At 44.3% G+C, this 24,903-nt stretch overlaps 1 protein-coding gene across 14 annotated transcripts in view; it reads right to left on the bottom strand.

Annotated features, from left to right (window-relative positions):
• Window positions 1–9,256: 9,256 nt before the first annotated feature.
• The window catches only part of Cask (calcium/calmodulin dependent serine protein kinase), a 350,284-nt gene continuing 334,637 nt past the window's right edge, over window positions 9,257–24,903 (bottom strand). For all 14 annotated transcript variants that reach the window (XM_048461595.3, XM_085684363.2, XM_048461593.3 and 11 more), the window contains 2 exons: window positions 18,369–18,452; window positions 9,257–14,424 (listed from right to left, as the gene is read on the bottom strand). In XM_048461595.3, coding sequence (XP_048317552.1) covers window positions 14,248–14,424; window positions 18,369–18,452 — 261 coding nt within the window. In that variant the 3' untranslated portion in view covers window positions 9,257–14,247. The remainder of the gene's footprint in view (window positions 14,425–18,368; window positions 18,453–24,903) is intronic.

A 24,903-nucleotide genomic window follows, 5' to 3' on the forward strand; every position in this document is an offset into this window, starting at 1 on the left:
CCCTTTAATGCTGAGATTCAAGGCATGTGCCACCACTACCCTGCAAAAACAAACAAACAAACAGCAACAAAAAGCTTCTTTGACAAGGGTGAGAGCTATGCTTCTCTGTGGGCATAAGTATTTAGAATGCAGTCAGGATTCCACTGTTTTGGACAGCAGCAGTAATATGGTCTCTAGGGTCCACTACCTCATCAGTCACAGTTCAGGTCTCTAGTACCAGGCATGAATTCCCTCCCAAGTCCAATTAAACAGCTCTTGGTTACCCTCAAGGTGTAAGTTGCCACCATTGTACTCTAGGGTATATCTTGCTGTGCTGGTTGTGGCTGTGGTTCATAGGTTTTACAGCTGGGTAGGACTTTTGATTGCTTTTCTCCCTTGGCACCTTGTATAGCACCTTCCACCCTTGTGAGAGTTGGTGCTTAGGGAGAAGGCTTCTAGGTTACTTCCAGCTCAATTCCTCCAAGTCCTGTTTTGAAAGTGTGTCGTGTATTCAGCAATAGGATCTTACCTTCAAGAAACTTCTTTTTGTAGCAGATAAAGAGTATCACAGAAACCAAAATCTAGAGAATAATAACCCATGGATGTTTATCCTCAATTAGTACATCTACAGCACAAACCCTACAGCTATGGCTCAGGGAACATCACCAAAGAGAGGGTGGAAAGATTGTAAGGGCCAGAAGACCAGTTAATATGTCTGCTACTTGACAGTGCCTCCTATATATGACAGGGAAACTATGCCCATCAAATCTCAACGATATGGTTGCCTAAACACGACCTGTACAATGACAACACCAGCTGACATCCCAACATGGATAGGGGACATTTCACAAGGCCCCACCCTAGATGAAGAGCTACAGGCAATTAATGACTTTTAATAAAGGGACAATCTTCTCCAGAGATGGGTACTTTTAGGTTATCCCAAGTGGTCATTCCTAAACACATATACATATGAGCACTACAAATGAATTCAGTAGATTGCATTTATATATGTCAGTAATACCTAAGAAGAGGTAATGAATTTGAGAGGGAGTGGAGGGGCATGGGAAGAGCTGGAGAGAGAAAGAGGGGGAAATGTGATACAATGTACTCATGTAAAAAATGTTAAAAAAGGTCAAAATCAACCAATGAAAACCATGACCAAATGGCAACCACACCGTAACACATAGAAGAAATATGGAATGAAAATGGTTTTGTGTGTGCTTTAGTACAGAATATTTCTATTAAACACTTCCCCTTTATTTTTGATATTTGCAGAGAAAAGGGATCTGTAGCTTCCCTGGGTCAGTTTTCCTAAGGGTCTCTCGGAAGCTGAGAGTCAGGTTCCTGTGCTGCTCTGACACTGCTGCTGCACTCCATTCTTCAGCTGTTAGTCGGTAACATCGCCCAGCTACTTGAGTGTCAAGTGCTTTGCAGTGTATTTTGGCACCATTTTCACTGACATTAGAAAGCCTGAATTTGGGGGAAATATTTGTAATTTATCTTTGTCATGTGACCTTTCTTGGGGAGTCGTGAAACATCTATTTATTCCAGATGGAGAATTGATTACAGATCAAAGAAATGATTCCATGCTAGTCTAGCTTAGTGAACCAGTGAGCTTACTGGAGTTACAGGAGCATAGATGAGGGGTTACTTACATGTCTAGGCGAACCAGGGCTACATAGAGAAACCCTGTCTTGAAAAGCAAATATTAAGATTCATGTATGTATGTATGTATGTATGTATGTATGTATGTATGTATGTATTTGTGGATGTGTGGTGGTTTGAATTGGTATGGTCTCCATAGACTCATGTGTTTGAATGCATGGTCTATAGAGAATGGTACTTTTTTTTCAAAACAAGGTTTTTCTGTAGCTTTGGAGTGTGTCCTGGAACTAGCTCCATAGACCAGACTGGCCTTCCATAGACCAGACTGGCCTTGAACTCACAGAGATTCACCTGCCTTTGCTTCCCAAGTGCTGAGATTAAAGGTATATGCCACCACCACCCGGTGAGAATGTCACTATTCAAAAGTATGACCTTGTTGGAGGAGGTATGTTACTCTGGGAGTGGACTTTGAAATCTCCTATGCACAAGCTATGCTGGGTATGGAGTACAGTTCACTTCCTGTTTCTTGCGCATCAAGATGTAGAACTCTCAGCTACCTTTTCAGCACCATGTCTGCCTGCATGCTGCCTTATTTCTTGCCATGATGAGAAACCTCTGAAACTGTAAGCCAACCCCAATTAAATGTTTTCCTTTATAAGAATTGTTGTAGGCTGGAGAGATGGCTCAGAAGTTAAGAGCACTGGCTGCTCTTCCAGAGGCCCTGAGTTCAATTCCCAGTAACCGCATGGTGACTCATAACCATCTGTATTAAGATCTGGTGCCCTCTTCTGACCCACAGGCATATAGGCAGGCAGAATACTGTATAAATAATAAATAAATATATTTTAAAAAAGAATTGCCTTGGTCATAGTGTCTCTTCACAGCAAAAGAAACCCTAAGACCATATGTATGTATGTCATATATGTACGCATGTGTCAATGCACATGAGTGCACGTGTGTGAAGTAAAGAAAGGGGTATTGGGTGTTCTCTATCACTCTTTGTCTATTCCTTTGAAGCTGTATCTCTCCTGAATCTGAGGCTCATGTTTCCTTGGCTAGGCTGGAAGCCAGCAAGCCCCAGGGTTCCACCTCTGGCCCCAATGGAGCTGGGGTTGCAAATCCATGCGGCTTGTTTGGCTTGTTACATTGGTGCTGTGGGCTAAACTCTATAGTCTCCAAGTACGTAAGTGCTCTTAACTACTAAGCCATCCCTCCTGTTTCCAGTTATGGTTTCCTTCGTGTATGTGTGTGTGTGTGAGAGAGAGAGAGAGAGAGAGATAGAGAGACAGAGAGACAGAGAGACAGAGAGAGAGAGAGAGAGAACAACTTACAGATATCAGTTCTCTCCTTCCACAGTGCAGGTTTTGGAGGCTAGAACTGAGGTTGGTCTCCGGGCAAGCAGTTGTGGTTGCTGAGCCACCTCCTTCATCCTCACACTTTGGCTTAATTGTATCCCAGAACAGTTCTTTGGAGATTGTTTGCATCTGTGCTTTGAATTATATCTGCCTCATCTCTTCTCCTTTTCCTAAGACTCAAAGACTCCAATGGGAATGACCAGTGGGTGGAGCCTTACTCACACCTCTACCTGTCAGAGAGGAGGAGAAAGAATATTCTCATCCTTTGCTATTCCAGGTGGGGCGTAGAGCTCCACCCGAGTGAGTTGAAGCATCTTCCTGAGTAGGAAGGACACACCCTTTCACCCCTAAAGCTGGGGAAGCAGTCATTCTTGCTAAGAAGGGGGAATATCCCCCACTGTGCCCAGGTTCATGTTTGAACAGGTGGTCCCCTGCTGGTGGTGCTTTCGGGGAAGGTTATAAAATTTATAGGACTTGGGGCCTGGCTGGAGGAAGCAGGCTGCTCTGAGATAAGGCTTTATCTTCCTTTCTCTTTGCTTTCTGACTGCCATTATTGTACGGCCAGCTGTCTCATACCCCTGTTATACCAGCAAGCCATTCCTGCCCCCATGCCTTCCCCACCATGATGGATTATCTATCTGTCTTCTTAAGCTATAAACCAAAAGAAAGGTTTCTTCCCTTACATTGCCTCTTGTCAAGTATTTGGTCTAAGTAATGAAAAAATAATTGTATTAAACAGTTCATAACTAAATGTCTCACTTGCTCCTATCCGAAGCCTGTTCTGTTGTCCCTTTTACAACAAATGTCCGCCCCCACCCCTGTAGTGAATACAAGAAACCGGGAAGAGCTGGAACTGGAAGTGCCAGCAAGGGTGATTAAGCCCTTCTGTTGTTGTGAGAATCTCTAACCTGTATTCAAAATGGATGCCTAGCAACATAAGGTTAGGAAAATTTGCTATAAGTGTGAATGCAACTTTTTGTTTCATTGTTATTAATTTACCTATTTTCTTTTGTGTATGCCTGAGCATATGTGGGCACATGTTCATGTGTGTCAGTACGTGTGCTCATGCGTGGCCACCTGCTGGAGATGGATGTCTGACACCTGCCTGGATTGCTCTCCCTCACTTTACTTATTTATTTTTGAGACAGAGTTTTTCACTGAACCTGGAGCTTGCCAATTAGCCTGACTGTTTGGCAAGTGAGTGTCCGCCCTCAGAATGGCAGGTCAGTGCCTGAGTGCCCACCCGTAGAAGTTCTCTGTTCCTGCCTCCTCCTGAGCTTTCAGAAGCATGGGCTTTTAGAAGCATGTTACCGTACCTGGCGTCATATGTGGTGCTGTGGGTCCGACTTCTGGTCAGCATGCTTGTGTGCAAAGTGTTTTACCCATTGAGTTGTTTTCTAGGACCCCTTGAAACTTTTTGGGTAAGTTTTAAAGTATTTCAAGTTTGTTTGTTTGTTTGTTTGTTTATTTATTTATTTTTCTCTTCTTTTGAGATTCTAGTACAATAACAATGACATCATTTCTCCCTTCCCTTTCCCCCTTCCAAACCCTCCCATAAACCTTTTCTTCTTGTCTTTCAAACTCATGGCCTCTTTTTCATTAGTTGTTGGTACACATATCTATGTATATGCATATATTCCGAAATATAATCTGCTTAATCTGTATAATATTATTTGTATATGTTTTCATGGCTGAATGGTGTGCTCTTCCCCAGGGAAGATTATTTCTTCCACTTTGAGCTTCCCTCCATTACCTGTAGTTATTTGTGTGGGGTTGAGGCCTCATGGATTTTTCTTTATCCAGTTTTGCATGCTATATGGTATCCTCCTTATTCAGCTCATAATTGGTCAGTCATGTTGGAGAGACTTTATGGGGGTAGCTTCTGACATTCCCAGGAGACACGATCTCTCAGCAAACTCCCTGTTCCTCTGGCTCTTACAGTTTTTCTGTCCCCTCTTCTGCAATGTCTCCTGAACCTTAGCTGCAGGAGTTATTTTGGAGATGTATCCATTTGAACTGAGCTCCACAACTCATTTTGATTGGTTGTAGTTTTATGTAATGTTCTCTGTATTTTGCAAAGAGAAAATGCAAATGTACCGGAATTCTAGCATGCACAAAGCCCTGGCTTCCATCCCCGACATTATGGGGGAAAGTATTAGGGAGAGCTTAAAGAACCCAAGGTAGATCAGCAGTTCCACAGCGAAGAAAAACAAGCAAACACAATGAACAGCTCAAATTCTTTTGCCAGATCTCTCCAGCAAACCCCACGGACACTGTTGCCAGGTGGAGCCAGAACTTTAGGCGCCTCTGCCTTGCAGCTAATATGCCTCTACTGCCACCTTGAGCATCAAGCTCACTGCTTCTCTGTTCTGAGTTCAGGTGTCCCTCAGGAGCAGGAGCCATGCATCACAGGCCCATCTGCTGTTTTCTGCCAGGGAAGCTGGGAATAGAGCTCATGGCTTCCACTTTGGGAAGATTACTTACAATGTTGGAAGGTGTTTATGATTCTAGGGCTTGTCTTTTCAGCTGGGTTCCCCAGCTGCTGAGGACTGAAACAGGGGCCTGAGCATTAACTATAGGTTTTGGGTTTTGACAACTCCATGCTAATTCTCTATTTGCTTTTGGCACAGGATCTCATGTAGCCCAGCTGGCCTTGAGTTCTCTATGCCTTGAACTCTTGATCCTCCTGCCTCAGCCTCCAGAGTGCTGGGATTACAGGCTACACCACTGTGTCTGGCTTCTATCTTAATTCTAAAGATGCTAAATTTGACAGCTGAGTTCATTAACACTATTCTCTATGCTCTGTGCTTCTGTATGTTTGACTTAACTTGGAAATTATATCTCATGTTTTTCTTTCAGTGATTATGTAATGGGGCCCTAGGAATTAGGGTCTGTTTTAAAAAAGAATGTCTTTTTTTGGTTCCATCTCTCGACAGGAAATACCATACTGGAGTGAAAGCAGCCCCTCCTAAGATCTGTGGTGTGAGGAAAAAGCCTATCTCCCTGACTGGGAACTGGAGCGCACAGCTAGATCTAAATATGTATATCTTCTGTTTTTTGCTTCATCTTTTCTATAAACTGTAACACTGCTATATGGGCAAAACAGAGGCAGATGGAGAAATTCTGTCTCCCCAGTTTTGGCTATATTAATTTCTCTCTCTCTAAGCTAGCATCTTTGACTTACAAAAATCTGCTACCCCTCACCCCCGACCTTTGACAATGTAGAGCTTAAGACACGTTAAAGCCATCTCCTTCCCAACTTCTGTGTCAGAGTTATAAGGTGTTAAGTCTCAAACCTGAACAAAGGACTGAAATACCTATTTAACATACCAAAGTGGACCTGGTCACCAGGTTCTTCCAGCATTCTTCAGTTCCTACTTGTTACAAGATCCTCCTGACTGGCATACCCAGCCCCTACTATAAACTTCTCTAGCCCAGGGGCTGAACTGTCCTTTCCTATATAATCCAACTATTTTGGCTACCTGGCCCTTTCGTCTACTGTCTTGGCCAGTCTCTTGGCCCAGGCTGCCCCTCTTACTTGGCACCTTTTGATTGGTTGTAGTTTTATGTAATGTTCTCTGTATTTTGCAAAGAGAAAATGTAAATGTACCGGGTGTCTAGCATGCACAAAGCCCTGGCTTCCATCCCCGACATTATGGGACATCCCCTCCCCTCCCCATCTCCTCCCAGCCTAGGAAACAGCCTCTGACTGTTTCCCTTTTATCTACAATAAACTTTTTCCTCCAACATGCCTAGGAGCAGTCAGGTCCTTTCCTTCTTTATTTCTTTTTTTTTCACTCATCTGGTGCCAAAACCTGAGACCAGTCATGTCTATATTCCTTTTCATTTTTATTTAGTTTCTTTCATTCATAAAGTATTTAATTAAATGTATATTTAAGTCAAACAGGATATTGATATTTGGTGTACAGATATAGTCATCTACTTTGCTATTTTCTTTTCACAATTCTAGTTAGTTTTAAAAATAGTTATCGTATGTATGTATGTATGTATATGAATGCCAGGTAACATATCAGAGGACAACCTTCAGGAGTAAGTTCTTTCCTTTCACAATGTGAGTTCCAGGGATTGAACTCACATCATCAGGCTTGAAAGCAAGCACCTTTACCTGCTGAGCCATCTTGTCGGCCCTAGCTAGTTTAGTTTTGGGTTTTGTCAGAAACTGTACCAACAAAATGACTTGAAGAAACTATCTGAAGCCTAGAATGATGTGGCTTTCCTTCAGAGATGAATGAAACCCTCTTCTGGGAGGCAGCGAAAGGCACAGGCAGTCTGGGATCGTCCACAGTCAATGGCAGGACTGGAGCAGATGAGGAGAGCGCTGCCTTACTTGTGTTTCAACCTCAGCCTTTGGCAGTCTTTTTTGGAAGGGGCAAGTGGCCCTGGAGGCTTCCATCTTTCCTCCCTCCCCTCCCTCATGTGTAGGTGTGTGCGTTCGCGTTTGCGTACAAGTGGAGGCCAGGGTTTGACATTGGTCTTCTCTGAATTATGCTAGACTGGCAGGCCAGTGTGCTCCAGGGATCCTCTCGTCTCCACCCTTCCAGTTCTGGGATGACAGCCCTGTGTTGTGCTGTTGTGCCTGGCTTATTACATGGGTGCTGAGGACCTGGCTTCTCATGCTTGTGTAGACCCTGACATAGCTCTCTAGCTGTGAAGCATATTTGTTTTATGTTTTGACTAGATCCTTCTCAAATTAGGACTTGGCATTAGATTTTGTTAAATGATTATTTTGGGCAGCTGCAAAAATGATCATAGTTGGTAGTTTTTGTTTTGTTCTGTGAGATATATGTTATATTTAAAAAAAAACCCACACAGATCCCAGGTGCTCTCACGGTCATATGTATATCTGTAAGCACCACTCCACAAGTCAAAGTGAACATTCATGGCACTCAAGAATGTTCTAGGGGAATTCTGTGAAAGCTGTGGCGAACCTGCCTTGGGCAGTCTCTGCTTTCCCACCTCTGCCTCAGTTTCCTGCCTTGCAATCAGAAGCCACTGGTGAAGTCTCAGTGGGCTGTTTCTTCTGAATTTCCCTCCAGTAGCTCATCAGAATTGAGCCAGATGCTCTGGCAGTGAGTAGCTGTGAGGAGGGTTCAGAGCGTCATCCTGAAGCCCCCTCCACTGATCTTTCCAGCCTGGATAGCCCCTCCTTGTAGCCATATGCAATTAAGGCAGGGTTGCATACAATAGGCAGTAGAGGGGCTGATACTCAGGCGAGGTCTTGGGACCCTCCCTGCTCCCTCAGGAGTGGTGTAAATAGCCAACAGAGTCCAGCTAATGTGATTCTTTTGCAAGATGGAACATGCAACTCCCCAAGATGGCTTGGACACTCACTCACTACATGCGTGTGTGTGTGTGTGTGTGTGTGTGTGTACATATGCGTGGAGGCCAAAGGTCAACCTCACCTTCCTCAATATCCCTTTGCTTTGTCTTTTGACATAAGGTCTCTTACTGAGGCCTGAGGTATTCAACTTCAGGTAGCTGACCCTCAGGATTCATATCTGCCTCTCCAGCACCAGAATTACAAGGCTGTGCCACCATTCCTGGCTTTTTACATGGGTGCTGGGGATCAAACCCAGATTTTCATGCCTACTGGTGGGCACTTCATTGATCAGCTGAGCACACCCTCCTGTCCTGCCACCCTATCATGCCTTACTCTTCTTGTTTGAGTAAAGCATAGGCTTGTAATCACTTGTATTCATGTTCGCTATTGTGAATCTCCAAGTGAGCATGTGGAATGCACCGGGGCTTGCCTCCTTTCTGGGTGTATGCAACACAGGCAAGTGTGGGGCTCTGCAACTACATTCTTGGGCAAAGCCTAAGGCCGGGGTAGGGAGTGTGCCAACTAGGTGAGCAGAGGCATCCCAGGGATCAAGTCAAGCAACAAGCCTGGAGTGCTTCCTGCTCCAGCTTTAAATGGAAATGTCAGACAAGCACATTTGCAGAGCTGTGGCACCTACATCACGAAAATCAATTTAGACTTCTATTTCCAGCAAATGACATAACTTGTGTTTGTCTCCCGCTTTCTAAAGATCAGAAGTTACTTGAAATGTGTGTCCAAATGCAAGTTGAAGTCTGAGATAGCCATGGATGGAGAGGAAGGTTTCCAGCATGGCCATCAGGAGCCTGGGACATGCTCTTCCCAGAGGGAGGAAGTCATCCCCTCTGGTATCGACTTTGTGGGGGAGGTCTGCAAGCCTAGTCATGCAGAGGAGTTAAAATCTGGCCATCCCTCTTCTTCTACCGGTCACGGTGTTTGTTTCCAAGTGGTTTGGCTGGAATCTGAGCAGACAACTGCCTTTCATGTTTTATACATTTTATTCATACATTTCTCCAACTCTGAAATGACGAAAGCCCAAGTCTATGGTTTCCCATTACACAGCATCCTACAGATATGTATATTCTACAAAGAATACTATGCAGTTTCTCTTCTTCCCCTGTCACACGAGATAACTGATTAGGGTTACGACTTGTACTGTGATGGCAGTGCCACCAGCATTGTGGTTGTTCAGGCGACAGGGCAAAGGAATTGGGATGGGAGGGCGTGTGCTAAGGCATGTAAATAGATACACACAGAGAAAGAAAAGCAGGACATTTACAAAGAATCCGAACCTTTCCAACCCCTTCAGCTCCTCTTGCAAGCTAAGGCTTTGCTGTACCCTGCGAATACTTACAATCGGATACGGTGAAATATACAACAACCATTAACATCTCTCTCTTTTTATCACTGAGACAATACTTCAAAACCTTTTATAAAAAGGCAATAATACATACAGAAAGAAAGAACACGTTGGCAAAGCTTTAAGCAAAACCACCTCAGAACTGAGTCTGAATGGCAATGCACCTACACTGCACTGAAACACGATGCTGTGGTCTCAGCACCACCTGCCTGCAGAGGACATCCCAGGCGACATCAAAGACTGCAAATCAACCCCTACCCCCAATTCTTGGTCTCTGCCAAATGAAAAATAAAAGCAAGGCCTCTTTCTGTGGAGGAATGCCTACTTCTACTCTCAAGCACAAGTCCCTCTGTTGAGATTCTCTCCTGGGTCCAGAAAGGCTCAACAGCGGACCCTACGCTTTCACATGCTATAGACAATGGATTGAACTCCAAGCAGTAGCAAAGTGCTGAGTTCTCCCCATATACTGAGCTGGAACTGTGCTTGGGGGCTAGAAATGAGGTCTCCTGTGTGGCTGCAAACATCTCCTTCCATTTTCTTTTGCTTGGTCCATTCGCACAGGTTCATTCAAGGGAGTTAATGGAGGGTTGGTGACAGGCGGTAGGAAGTCAGGCTGTTCTCTCCCATCCCCCTAACAGCTAAGACTTGGGGATGCCTGCCCCAGGGATAGTGCTGCTCTCTCCCTCTAGCTGCTGCTGTGGCCCAGAAGTGTAGATGTGAAGGTTGGGACACTCTTCCTCTTTCCCCCTACTTCCTGGATGGATGTGGTAGCCCAACTTCACTCTGTAACCTGGGAGATCCAAGACTTCGCACAAGTTTAAGGCAAATGGACATGCGCAGTGCCCAAGCACATTAGGCCTCACAAGTATGGTCCTGTAGCCAGAGGTGCCACTTAAAGACAGAGATCCTATGTCTAAAGGGGCCAGAAAAGGGCAAGTGCCCCCAAACAAAAGCAGCGATGAGAAGAGCATGCAGCCCTTCTGAAAGCTGTAGTGAGAAGCAAAGCATCTTCCTGAAGGAATTAACCAGAGGCGCAGAACAAAGAAGATGCGCACAGGGGCTTCAGTGTGCCTAGGCATAGACAGCCCATTAAGAGAATAGGCTGAGAGTGTGGTGCTCTGCTCTGAAAACCCATCTGCACAAGCTGCTCACCAGGCTGCTGACCTGAAACAAGGAGTGATGAGGGCTGCAAGGGGCTGGAATGCTAATCAGTGTGCTCTCTCTTCTTTCCAAGGAGACATTTTTATTAAGAATTCACTAACCAAGCAGTTCTCTCAATAATGTTAATGGCAAGTGAAGCTTAATTCTGCTCTGCATAAGAAACTGATCTGGGATGCTAAAGGAACATCCCATCAGTGGGAGACAAGAGAATGCTTTGGGCTGCCTCATCCTAACGGGGCAATTTCCACTCTGGGTAGCCCTTGTTTCCTGGAAGGTGGTTTAATTGACTGGACTTTTGCAAAGAATAAACTGGTAGCCTTAAAGAAGAGACACTTGATTGAAAAACAAGAGAACTCTGGGCTGTAAAGCTTGAGAAGACAGCAGTAACTTTAAAGGACAGCTCGCCCTGCCCACCTGCTCCAGGACTTGGATACTGGGAAGGGATCCCCTTCTTCACATGGTGGGGGACCCTGCAGCTTTATTTATTGAGCCGCCAATAGGGCCGGCTGAGACTCTGTCTTCTGAATGCAAATAGCAAGAAGTAGGTCAACTGGTTTCTTTGCCTTCCTGAGCAGATATTCTAAGCATCTCACCTGATGGGGCTGCATCTAAAAAGCTACAATGTCCTCTCGACACTGGGAAACTTCCAGATGAATGACACTTTTTAGTGTTCAGACAGAAATACGATGCGCCTGAAAAATAACTACTGCCTTATGATTAGAAAATCAGGCAGCTCCATCTTTTAAAACAAAGAACTAAGGAAATCCAAACATCCCTCTCCTGGTGTGTGGAGTAGGGCTGGGGTGGCAGAGAGGACCTGCAATATGACTTTCCCACACTTCACCTGGCCACTGATTTAGTGATCTCTGATCATTCGCTTTAGTTTTTAGTTTTTAAGTGTGTGCGTCTGGTTCTGCTGATGAAATGGAGGCTGTCAGGAACTTCTAGCAATATTCTGATTGCTCCAGTTAGGATTGTTCGCATATTACTCTGACTTCAGAAGGGTTTTCTCCTCTAGGTCATAAACACACTGCTTTAGAGTGTGCACTAGTGGAAAAGACAGATGACCTGTTGGAGAAGTCACTGGGCTCTAGGTGCAGGCTTTTCACCACTTGCATAACGGTGTTCTTCTCTCAAAGTCCCTAGAAGGCCAGTGAGGAGAGAAGTCCCCCAGACCTCCAAGAGCCAGTCACAGCACTTCTTTCAGTCTGGAGTCCCTCACTTTTAAACTGGCCTCACTTTGCAAGGTTCATTGTACCTATAGGAATGTGGTCGATGGCTACAGACAGGCCTTACCAGCATCTTGAGATGTGTTCTTAAGAGCATGTGGGAGCGGGAGGGATTCTACCAGAGGGAGGGTCAGTTCTGTTTCCCACGCCTTAGTTGTAGTCTTCTTTGTGCTTTACTGGAAGAGGCAGGGCAGGTACCGAGCCACTGACAAGAGTGGCTTACGGTCAGTACTACTGCACAAATGGTGTCTGGCCTGGGTGCCACTTAGATCGATTTCAGCACTCCACAGCCCTATGCAACTCCTGGACTTTTCTCCCTCCACCTAGCAAGAGACCACTGATGTGGTATTTGGTCACCCCACTGTGGGACCAAACACAAGTTATTCTCACAATGTCTTGTTGGTAAGTTGTGACCCATCTGGGCACTGACAAACAGAAAGCAAATGGTATAGTGTAACAGCTGGGGAGGGTGGGAGCCTGAGAGTGAAGAGGAGGGTGAGCACGAATGTACCTTCTCTGCTCAGTGCCCAAGAGGAGCTCTTCAGTCCAGAACTCGTTTTGCACATCCTGCCAAGGCACAAAGTGACGAAAGCCACCTAACCCACAAGCAATGAAAGTGATGGTGTGTTTCCAAGGACCAAAGTCATGCCAATGCCTTGTTCTCGCACACAAGAAGAAGGGGAGACACTCTAGTGGCCTCTGGCAAAGAGTCTGAGAATCCCAGTCTGAACCTCCTCTAGTGATTCTGACAGCATGGCAGAGGATGAGATGGTGAATGCTTTAAAAGCAACAAGGACAGGTGACTCCCCTGTGCCAAGGGATAGAGCAAGAGGAAGGAGAGCCCACAGGTGGCCCTTCGAGTCAGATGTGAGCCAAGCTGTACTCTGGCAGGCTGCTCTGTTGCCCTGCCAACTGATACTTATTCCTGGGCCTGCCATGGGTCAGTGAGCAGCTATCGAATTTTAAAACAGAAGAGATTACCAGCTTGGAGACCTGAACAAATCTGTAATGAAATGAAGGACCCAAAGGCATTTGATTATTGAACACATACAATGAAGTATATTTTAAAAAAATTGGTCAGACTGTCTTGTTAGTTATCATTTTAAAGGAATTTACAGAGCTGTTATAGATTATTCTTTTGGAATAATTCAGTTTATAGCGAATGCCTAAACTGGTTTCTTCATTGCACAGTATATTCTCTTTAAATGGGTGCTTAAAACAATTACATACAGATTAAAAATCCGCATTTCTTTGCTTAATTAAAACGTTAATACTCTTAGACAACACAGATCTGAAATGGCGAAACCAGCAATACCCCCTCCCCCTTACAACAAATTAAATTGAGACAAAATTACAAACACATTTCACTACATGATTATTAATTAATAAAAATCAGTTTCTTTTTTTTTCTGTTTTATAAAGTTGCCCGAAATGCAAGGGATGTGCATAGGTTTACAACTTAGTCATAATAGCAATTTATTCTTATTCCCCTGGGTGTGCCCCGTGAACGGAATGTACTTTGCTGTAATTACAGATTGTTTTGTCCAACACAGACACACCGACAGCATGAACGCTCGCGACTGTCCACATGCATTAAGAGTCAAGACCCAACTTCAAATCTCTAAAAGGTTTACAGGGTGCTTCAAAGAGACAGTATCACAGTATCTGGATGTTACATAAAGGACTTAAAAAAAAAGAGAGAGAAAAAAGGCCTTTAAAAATTTATGACTGTTTTGTAATCACTAGACTAATTATCTCAAATAAATAAAGGAAAAAAGATATTCCAATCCATAAAATCAGACTCTAAAAAGAATGTAGTGTTCCACCCCCAGTCAAGGTAACAGAATCATTGTTTATTATTATTAAAATAGATTATAGAAAGCAGCATCTATTTTGTGCAGTTTTTAGGGGCCTTTGAAATAAAAAGCTATGATTTCCAAAAATATAACATTCCAAAGGATTGAATAATACATACATTTAAAGATACATTTTATTAAAGTTTAGGAGAACTGATTAAAAAAGATACTGTCTCTTTAAATTAGTGTGTAATTGTTTTTCTCCTCCTATCTATTCGGACATGACAATAATTATAAATGTAGGTCACACTACAACTAGGTAGTCTCTAGGGACCACGACCTGCTGACACAAGGCTGATAACAAAGAGGCTTTTCCACGTAGGAGGTGGCTCCCAGTTTTAAACTCAGATAGCCAGGGAAAAGCCTAATAGACCCAGGAGACCGGGACCCACTGTGGGGCTGTGCACACGAGCTCGACAGCTTCCTCCAGATGTCTGATTGTCTCATCAATTTCGTTGTTGATAATTGTGAGATCAAAGTAGTGTGCATATGTTCTCTGTAAGACATCGGACTCCTTCTGCAGGCGCTGGAGAGATTCATCCTGGATAGGTGGCATGGTAGAGGGGCAGGAATGGGAGAAGGGAAAAGCAAATATTAGAGAGAAGTCAGTTGTAGCCTTTGTCTGTCTACATCTCAGTTCACCCCAGTGTCAGAACCCCAGGTCCAAACTAAACAATGGCTATGTGACAGAAGAGATGATGGTCCCTGTCCTGTGATGACAGGGTTGTAGAACTCCCAATGGCAACTGTGACTGGTTGACATGTAACAGGGGCCACTGTGAAAACCAGACAAAACCAACACTCCAGCAAACACATGGCCCCCACCCAGGCCTACCTGGGCCTATCCCCAGAGCCACGTGGAGGGGGAGGCCACACAAAGCATGGGTTTCCAGTGGTTACAGTTCTTTCACTATTCCTCTAAGTCATGGTGACCAGAGCTAACTCCTATTTGGTGGGAGTACAGTGTGGCTGGGTTGAACTTTTGTACTCCTTTCCTTGGATCTTAAAGCTTATTTGAGTCTCATGTGTTTGTGCTAACAAGCCTTGTCTTCGGGTAACAAATTAAGTTGTATTTTTCCCCTTCTACTTGAAAGGTTTGGTGTGTTCCAGGAATGGCACACAATAGCCTTCATTGGACAGCAGTCCATGCCAGAGGCAAAGCTTTTTGGATGTTACAAATCATGGCTGGAATAAAGCTATTTCCTAAATATAATAGTAACTGCCATCTGAGGAATGTGCCCAAGTTGGTCTGTACTAGAAATGGCCAGGCAAATGTTTGCACGTACTCATGTCTCGAAAACAACTGCAAAACCTTGAGCTCTAAGAAGGCTTGCTGAAGGTAACACCCCTGTACACAGCTGGCCTCAGACCATCAGGACTCTCCTCAGGTCGAGCTAACACCAGGAGGGAATTTGGAGTCTCTAGCTTGTCCCATGAATATTGCTTTTCTTTTTGAGCTAGAGTCTCACTATGTAGCCCAGGCTGTCCTGGAACTTGGGACTCTCCTGTCTTAGTTTCCCAAGTGCCAGAATTATAGGCACACACCATCATATGCACCTCTAATGCTCCTTTATTGTTCTAAAGAACCACCAGAAAGAAGGTCTGCTTCTCTGTTTAATGGGCCAAATATTTCTTTCTTTCTTTCTTTCTTTCTTTCTTTCTTTCTTTCTTTCTTTCTTTCTTTCTTTCTTCCTTCCTTCCTTCCTTCCTTCCTTCCTTCCTTCCTTCCTTCCTTCCTTTCCCTTTTTCCCTCCCTCCCTCTCTTTTCCTTTTCCCTCTCCCTCCCCCTTTCTTTCACTCACTCTCTATCTCCCCCTCCCTCCCTTTCTCCCTCCTTATTTTTCAAACAGGGATTCTCTGTTTAGCCCTGTCTCTGGAACTTGAGTCTGTAAGTTCTTAGGCTGGCCTTGAGCTCACAGATACCTACTTGCTTCTCTTTCCTGAGTGCTGGGATTAAAGGGGTGTACCACCACTGCCTGGCAGGTCAATTTTTTTTATGTTGAATTCACAAAGGTCAAGGTAAAATTTAAATTTGACCTTTGTGATTAAAATTAACTACAAGCTTTCTTCTCAATCTGACAAATACTAGGGAGTTGTAAACTATTGGTTGGCATTTTACACATAAACACATACACACATACCCATCTCCCCTTAGGAGTAGACAGGGACAGGGTCTCTGTGTAGCCTAAGCAAGCCTTACTCTACATGCATATATGTACATATCTATAGTTTTTTGTTTATTTGATTACTAACCCTCTCCTCAGCTAGGACATAAAAACTTATGTTGCATGCTCTGCCACTGCTATGTTCCAGAGCTAAGCAGAGTGCCACACACACAGTACGTGCTTAATAAATGCTATTGAAAGAACAAGTGGGTTTTTTTTGACTGATATTGGTCCCTTTAGGATTTATGTATTAAGTCTATTGTCAAGACACTGGGTGATTGTGCTAGGAAATGGGGTTCAGGGTAAGAGAATCTGATCTCTGGAGAATGTCAAAACTGTGATACCTTCAGGGACCAAGGAGAGCTGGGAACCCAGTCCTGGCTAAGCACCCCTCCTCCTCTTCTCATAGGGTACAGCTCTCTGCAAGGACATGAGCAGGGAGGAAATTCTATTCCAGCCCTCTGCAGGACAGATAGACACCAGAGCAGCCAGGAATTCAATATTCCTAATCTGGGCACTTTGATCAATCAAAGTCTACTAGCTTAGTCACCCTCTACAGGAATTTCAAAGTAGGTCTCAGCATGTTTTGATTATCAGGGTTAACAATTCCAATGACTAGTGACCTCAGCCACTAGTCACCTTCTGAGGTCCTAAAGACACACATTCTACTTGTACCTGAAAAGCACAGTATTTTCACTATGGCTCAGTTTCATAAGAAACAACCCCCTCTTTCAGCATACATGTGTTCACCAGAGCCAGGAGTGCTTCCTACCAATCCCTGGAGGCACAGTTCCTAAGAATTCACTTTATGTGCCACAGGGTTCTATGTGCTATGTTCCTGGGCCCAGGACACTGCTAGCAAATTCTGGTTTGTTCAGAAGGTTGGGCAGATGCAGACATTTAAGGAAATTTATGGCTAGACAGTTATCTTTACTGAGCAACAAAGCTCCCTTATATCTGCATCCTCTCAAGTGAGGCTCTGTCACCTTCACATATAAGTTTGTCCCTTCACATATAAGCAAGCTTAACTCAGTGAAAACAAAATGCCTTTATTCTAACAGCAAAAGCAAGGATTTATGGGAATGAAATGTCTACATTCTATATCTATTAAAAGACACAGGCTGTATTTCATCACCTCCTAGCTGGTACTTACAGGTAATTTTCTGCACCATTTTGGCAGCTATGGAAAATTAGTAAAAGGGCAGAACAGGCAAAAAACAAAAACAAAACAAAAACAAAACAAGGATGATAATTCAAGAAAAATACATAGTAACCAAGGACAAACGTTAATCACAATGAGGAGTTTGAAACACACATGGGAAAGAAGTTTCTGAAGGAATATGCCTTTTGCCAATGAGATGACAAAGAACGGAGAAGGAAACACGAGCAATAAAGGTCACTCTAAATAGTAAAGACACACATGACTTCCAAGCGTTGACCTAACTGTACTGCAAGAAGGGTCAGCATTCACTGGACATAGTCAAAAGTCTGCTGATGGTTCTAGAACCTGCAAAATCATGCTCTTCAGGATAACTGTACAGGAGCGTCTTCCCAGCTCAGGACCACAGGAAGTAGATGTGGTTACACTGTCAACATGTGCTGCTGCCCTTACCTTCCAGGAAGGGAGAGCCTTTGTGAGGGCTCAGTACGACCTGGGCCAGCCTGGCAACTGCTGACTTGAACTGGCTTGAAAGTACCCAGAATTTATTCCTTTTGTGGTGCTGGGGATAGAACCCAGGACAATGTTCATGCTAGGCCAGTGAGAAAGAAGGCTCCCTGACCAGGGCAGCTCATTTCTAGGTTTGGTAGTGTCCAGGGGTCTTCATAGGGAGGACATCTTGGGGCCCCACTGAGATCACGGATTCCTTAGAGCCCCTCTTGGCTCCCTGCCAAGGAGGCAGCAGACTAGTTGCCCCAGAGAGCAGGGTCTGCTTGGACACTTTAGGCCTTGGGAATTGAGGGGGTTTATGCTTGTACTTCAGAAGCAGATGTACTGACTGGTCTAGTCCAGCAGATGTCCCACTGACTGGTCTAGTCCACATCATATCTCCTGCAACAGACCTCCTGCTATAAATGGAGACTGATACACTTCAGACTGTGCTAGGGAGGAGGCTGGAATTTGTCTAATATTCTATCCCAGAAGAAACGCCCTGCTAGGCAGTCTAACTCCACATATCAAACAAGGCCCTTGTACTCTGGAAATCAGAGTGCTCTGCAAAAGGACAAAGCAGATCTTTGCTCAGGTGTCTTCAGTACAAGACACACTACACATTCCTTACCATAGAGCGTGCTTGTCCAGAGAAGGGTGAGTTCACTCTTACCTCATTTAAACCTGGAGTAATAGTTGGTGCTGCAATGAAGACAACAAAAGGAGCAAACTCAGCAGTTCTCAGGACCTTCAGTGCCTGTGTGGAAAAGGAAGACTCTTAGAAAAAGAAATAATCAGGACAACATGCAAAGGAGTCAACAAAATGTGATACAACTGAAAAAGTCAAGGCCTTGGCTCAAGATTTTGGCAAGTTATAATTAAATGTACCAACTTTATGAGTAATGTCCATTGCTTTTCTTGTAAAGGGTAGCTAACAGCTCAGAAAATAATAGCTGACAAGTAGGACATGTTTCTTATGAATCTCATGACTTTGTCGAATTTATTTTCCTTTGTAATAGTTAGCACTGACTATGTCGGTTAATGTTCACTTAAACCTGGTGATTTTAGTTGATGCCAAATGTATTTTAGGGAGACTTAGCTCTGCAGGCTGGCTTTTAGAGATTGCAAATCCACTTTGTCACATACCAAACTACAAATTGCTAAGCAAAGAGAGCAAAGCCTGGTGGACGTCACTGTGGGCTGTATTCACATTCACACAGGTCTTCTGCTGAGAGCCCCCCCCCCCACCATGGGACTCATGGGAGAAGGGGAGGCCCTTGCCCAGGGCTGCAATCATGAAGTTCTTCCACTACAGACACTATGTGGTTGTGGTCAATAACTTGACCCATATGAGGACATGGCATTCAAGTGGAAGGCCCTTTGAGGTTACTACTAGTACTTTTCCAAATTGTGGCAAATCTGTTTCTGTTCCTCCCTTGGGAAGCCATGGTACTCTCAGAAGTAATAAATACCATCCCAGTCCAAAGTTGACCACACCCAGGTACCTAATCCACACATGACCGACATGGAAGTGACCCATAGACATAAGGAGTAAATGCCTTTCTGCTCTCTATTTAATTTTAGTTCTCTTTACCCTGAGATAGGGTCTTAGTAGACACAGGCTGGCCTCAAACTGGCAATCAGCTTGCTACTGGCCTGGGGTTACATGTGTGCTCTTTACGCAAGAACCAAACATGTCTATTTTGTTACCTATCTATTTTGCTTTGTAAGTGATCTTTACTTTTGTTTTCTTTCCCCTGTTTCTTATGCTCCATCCTTAACCTGGTTTATAGTGCTAGTCCTGAGACTGATTTCCTGCCTTTAGTTTTGGGGTTATTAAATCCATATTACAATCCACCGCTAGATGGTCTTTCTGAAACACAAACTCCATCTTCTGCGCCTAACCTTTCAACAGCCCCCTCTGCAGTGCAGGGAAAACACATGTGCCTTTAGCATAAAGCTGAGTCCCATGTTTAACTTGTTCTGCCTAGCTCTGCTCCATCTGCTGGGTGCACTGGCCTTACTGAACAACTTTCAGCCTTGAAAAGGCACAACTCTTTCTGGCTTCTTGGCCTTTTTGCTTGGTGCTTCCTTTACTTGGATACCCTACCCTCCCTTCCCACCCTTTCTCACTGTTCTTTCTGTTTGGCTGAATAATCCTTCAGAACCTAGTTTCTGGAAAGATTTTTTTTGAACATGATTTCATACAGACAAGAATGATTTCAAACTTGTAGTTCTCCTGCCTTCATCTCCCAAGTGCTGGGATTATAGACATGCCCAGTTTTATGCGGTGGGGGTTGAATCTAGAGTTTTGTGCATGGTAGACATGCATTCTAGCAACTGAGCTGGACTTTGAGCTGGATCCTCTTGTGCTGCTGATACCACACCTGGCAGTTTCTTTGGAAACTTTGCCATTGGGCTCTGAGGCCCTGCTGTGTATTCCTGAAGCCAGCAATCACACTGGAAATACAGTCACTGGCAGTGGCTTGATGGCAAAGGCTCTGTCTTGTTCAGTTGTTTCTCTTATACTCAATATGGTACACCATAAACTGCCTTTATGATTCAGTAAAAATGCAGAAACAGTCAATCTAATACGTACACTACTGATCCTGGCCTTTGCAGCAGGTCTAACTGGAGAGCCTCTGCTCTCTAGGCATCTCTGAGCACATGGGATTCTAAGATGCAATCTGATATTGAGTCTAAGGCTGGTGTGCACTAGGGTTCTAGCTCTAGTCACATACTGTCTTTGGGTAGGTGAGTTAACCTGACTCACTGTCTTATCTGTCCAAATCTCTTTATTCTACTAAGAATGCTTTCCAAGTCTGCCCATGTTCATTCCTGATAGAGGCAGCTGCCCATGTCTTTGTTCACCTACTGTGACTCAACACATGATTCAAGTAAGCCTAACTAGCATCCTTATTTAGAAATAGTCACTTTGTCACTATTATCTTGGCTCTTCGTTTCTTCCTTCCTATGCTCTGGCAGCAAGGGAATACAACATCAGGCAGGATATAAGTTTTTCTCATCATTTCCACTGGATAAACACACACACAGACACACACACACACACACTTTCTCTCTCTGCATAAACACAGACAGACACATAGACACACACAGGCACACACACACACACACACACACACTTTCTCTCTCTGCATAAACACAGACACATATACACAGACACAGACACACACACACACACACACACACACACACACACACACACACACACACACTTTTTCTCTCTCTCTGTCAACTAAGTTGTGGAAACATTCTCCTTGCTTTTCTCCCCAAGGTACCTCTGAGTGCCAGATAGAAGTGCACACAGGCTGTATGCTGAATGGAACTCACAGAAGACAACAACAATACCCCAGGTTGGAGATAGCTTTCTTCTTCTTCTTAGTTGCCCACCCTGCTAGCCACCCAATCCTGTGAGTGCTTTCGATTCTAGCCTGCCATCATGCTACTGTACAAACAAACTCGTTCCTCAGAAAGCAGCAGTTCAGCTCCCAGTGAACTAGCCAAACATGTACTGTGTGCTGCTCTAAGTCTACAGCTGTAAATAAGGAGGGCCACCCAACTCTTGACTGCATGAAAGCCCCAAGGAAGGCCATGTTTATCACATTTCCAGAGGTTTCTTGTGCCTAAAAATCAGCTCTAGGTTCCTGCCCCTGAAGCTGACAGAAAGTTTAGAACCAAATTTAATGCTTAGCATCAGAACTCCAGCAGTTTCTGTGGTTAGCATACTAGTTCCTACGCCTTCTTCATGTTTTTCTATTTCTATCCTATATTATTGCGTTTTCCAAAATACCAATGTGACTCAAGTCCCAAGCGCAATTTTCCTGTCTCTATGGGCTTCAGCTTCAGCAACATCAGCACACATCTCCTCATTTGTTTCTCACAATCTCTATCCTCATACTCTGCTCTAGGTACAGTTTTCAAGCAGGACCCATTTTAGGTCCAGGCTCTTGGCTGAAGTTCAGAGTCACTTCAGGGACAGGAAACGGAACTACTCCTAAGGAGTCCCCTCCCTCAGGTGGTTAACATAGGAGTTAAAGATGAACTCCAAACCTCTGATTTAAGGGGAGATACAAATTTGTTAATAGTCACAAGCAAATCTCTCTTTCTGGAAGGGAGGAGGGGAAGAAAGAGAGGGAGGGAGGGAGGGAAGAAAGAAGAGGAAGGCATGGAGGGAGAGAAGAAAGGAGAGGAGAGGAGGGAGGGAGAGACACACACACAGAGACAGAGAGAGAGAAAACACACACTCTAGAAAAACCACTGGAAACATACTGTATTAAATAATCACTCGATTCGTACTAGATTTAAAAAGTGCCATTCATTTATGAGAGGTAATTTATGGAGATAAATTCATTCTTTATAGCTCATCTATGTATGGCCAAGAATTAATCTCAGGTTATATTGCCAAGGAAAAAGAACTCATTTGACCCAAGGATCTAAGATGCAGGTCTCATCAGACTAATGTAGTTTGCAAAGTTACAGAGTATACAGGGCAAGCAGCTCAGTTATTCTTGGACACAAACACAAGGGTTTCAGGGAGAGCACAGTGCTAACCAGAGAACGGAATGACCTCTGCTTCTGTTTATGTTTTGGTACTGAGGACGGAACCCAGGATCCTCCTGCATGCTAAGCAGTGCCCCTATCAATGAGCTAGGCCCTTGGCCCTGACTCTTTTTTTAAAGGTTAGGTTTTTACTAAGTTTGAAATTTATTTCTGGATGGCAACTTTTCTCTCTTCGGGCAAAGGCAAAGCTACAGATAATCTGCTACTGTTTTGGACATAAAATCTGGCTATCTAGTCCAGGTTGCCCTTGAATTTATGATCCTCCTGCCTTAGCCTCCTGAGTGCGGGCATTACAGGCATGCACAGCTGTTCCCAGCAACTAATATTAACTTTGTAATGCTTCTGATTGATATAGAGTTCAAGTTGAAAACCATTATATTAAGTTCCAATTACCTACTAGTTATTATTCTACAGTTTCTGCTTTATTGGTATAGATTAGTTCCTCAGGTTTTATTTTCAGGAGAATGAGCTTTACGGTATTTTTTCAGGTTTAATCACCCTATGTACTTTTCTAGATGTTAAAAGAAAATAAATGAATGTTTAAACTGTAGTATTATGCATAAGGTGGGAGACCTAGAGGGTGTTCAAGGTTTCCTTGCCTACAATGGCACAAAAGGTTGGGATTTATCATAAAAAAGTAAAAAAAAAAAAACCCAACACAGTTCAAAGCTCATTTTCTACTGGCTGGAAGAGCTTGTTTGATCACAATTACATTAAGCCTGTTTTCTTCACCTATGGCAGTAGATACTGATAGAATTCATTGAGCTTACCAGGACTGGCAATATAGGACTATAATCTCTTGTTATTTTGAAAGCAGCCAGGATATTGTTTGTTTGTTTTTTTTTTTTCTAATTTGGTATCATTGCCATGGCCCTCTAGGTTAAAACTGACCACCACAACTTATCTTAAGTTTAGCCTCAATTGTCTGAAATAAATTAAGATGGCACAAAGCATTAGACATGTCCTAAACGAGTTGAGCACCAGTGTTAGGAGATCATACAATGGGCCACCTATGGGAGAAGGGGCTTCAGCTGTAATGGATGTTGAGCCACAAGGCACTTTCCCTGTTTTGGAGAGCTTCTGAGGTACATGCAGAGAGGAGTTTCATCCTCAGCAGCTTGTCTCTAACTGCATTCTTAGCTTATGCATGTACATAGCATGACATATTAGTGCTTTGTTGAATCAGAGTTTCTCAGATACAGTGGAAGCCTTAATCTAAATGGCTGGGGTGGGAAAGGGGCACTGAGGAAAATGTTTTAAGATTAAGGCCCTGCCTGAAAGTAATTCATTCATAGCCACAGCCATCCTGAAAGTAGGGCGAGGGTGCTCCCCAGCCCTGGAGAGAGTGGGCTGAGTGCAGGGAGGCCCAGGGGAACCCTGCTAGTACAGACTCCATAGATATCCTAGATTATACTGTCATATATAGCATTCAGCTAGGAGTCTAGACCGCACAGGAGAGTCTGGGACCAGAGTGGTCAACCAGTTCATACAGGGGCCAGATGGCCCTGGCCCATCCTAGGGCAGAGGCCAGGATACTTAGGTCCTGCCCTCAGGGGCCAGTGGAACTGAGAGATCACAGTTGTGAGAGGAGGGGAAACAGGAAGCAGGAGAGGAGTGCAGGTGAGCTCATCCAGCAGTCAGGGCAGCAGGGGCCAGTGTGTCCGGCAGGAGGAGGTGCCGGGCCAAGTGCAATGGAGAAAGGATCTGCTGTGGACGTCCTGATGAGTCTGAGAGATGGGTCTCCCGCTCAGCAGTGCAGAGCAGTGCATGGCTGTGCAAGGGCAAGGGACAGGGAGAGCTGGGTGTTATGAGTGGAGCAGCAGCGGCAGCAGCGGTGGTGGTGGTTGGTGGTGGTGGTGGCGGTGGCGGCGGTGGCAGCAGCAGCAGCAGCGGGGAAGGCAGAAAGCCCTTGGAAGTGGCCTGAGGTAATGCAGAGGGATCTGAGGAGCCCTGCAGCCAGCATACTGCTAGAGACATTACTACCAGCAGAAAACGACGTTCAGGTGAAGACCAGTGTGGAACCCAAGGAGAGGATGTCGAAGACCAGGACCAGGATTGAGACTTTGCCTCTAGCCACCCCTGGCCAGAAGATTTTTCCAATCCCTAGTAAGGAGGGATTAGTAGTTAAACAAAGATCAATCTGCGTTACACATCATCATATTTAGTTCTATATAGGTCCAAGTTAACCATTAAGTAAACTAGAGTGTTTATTGTACTTCTCCCTAGCCCCTAACCAGATCCTATTGTAGTTTCCAAAGTTCTGAGTTCAAGAACTCCACTTATAATGAGAGTTCTGAGTTCAAGAACCCCACTTATAGTGCTATAATGGAAATGAATAAAACTATTGGCCATAGGTTAGACTCCTGGAGCCCAGAAACTGAGCCATCAGGGCCCAGGTCACACAGACTGTAAATCTAATGATTTAGAGATGGCTATGAGACCAAGTCTCACACAGTGACCCCCTCAATGGGGATTTTCCCTGCCTGGGATATCTATGTACACCTCCTCCCGCTTAAGCAGAAACTGCTCAACTAGGGGTATCTCCATAACTCAGCAGGTGGTCTACCCATTCTAGTCTAAGTGATGAAAGGCGCGGGGGTATAGATCCACCATAGAAATGGCACATC

The sequence above is a fragment of the Myodes glareolus genome, chromosome X (assembly GCF_982192425.1).
Source record: "Myodes glareolus chromosome X, mMyoGla1.1, whole genome shotgun sequence".
Lineage (NCBI taxonomy): Eukaryota > Metazoa > Chordata > Mammalia > Rodentia > Cricetidae > Myodes > Myodes glareolus.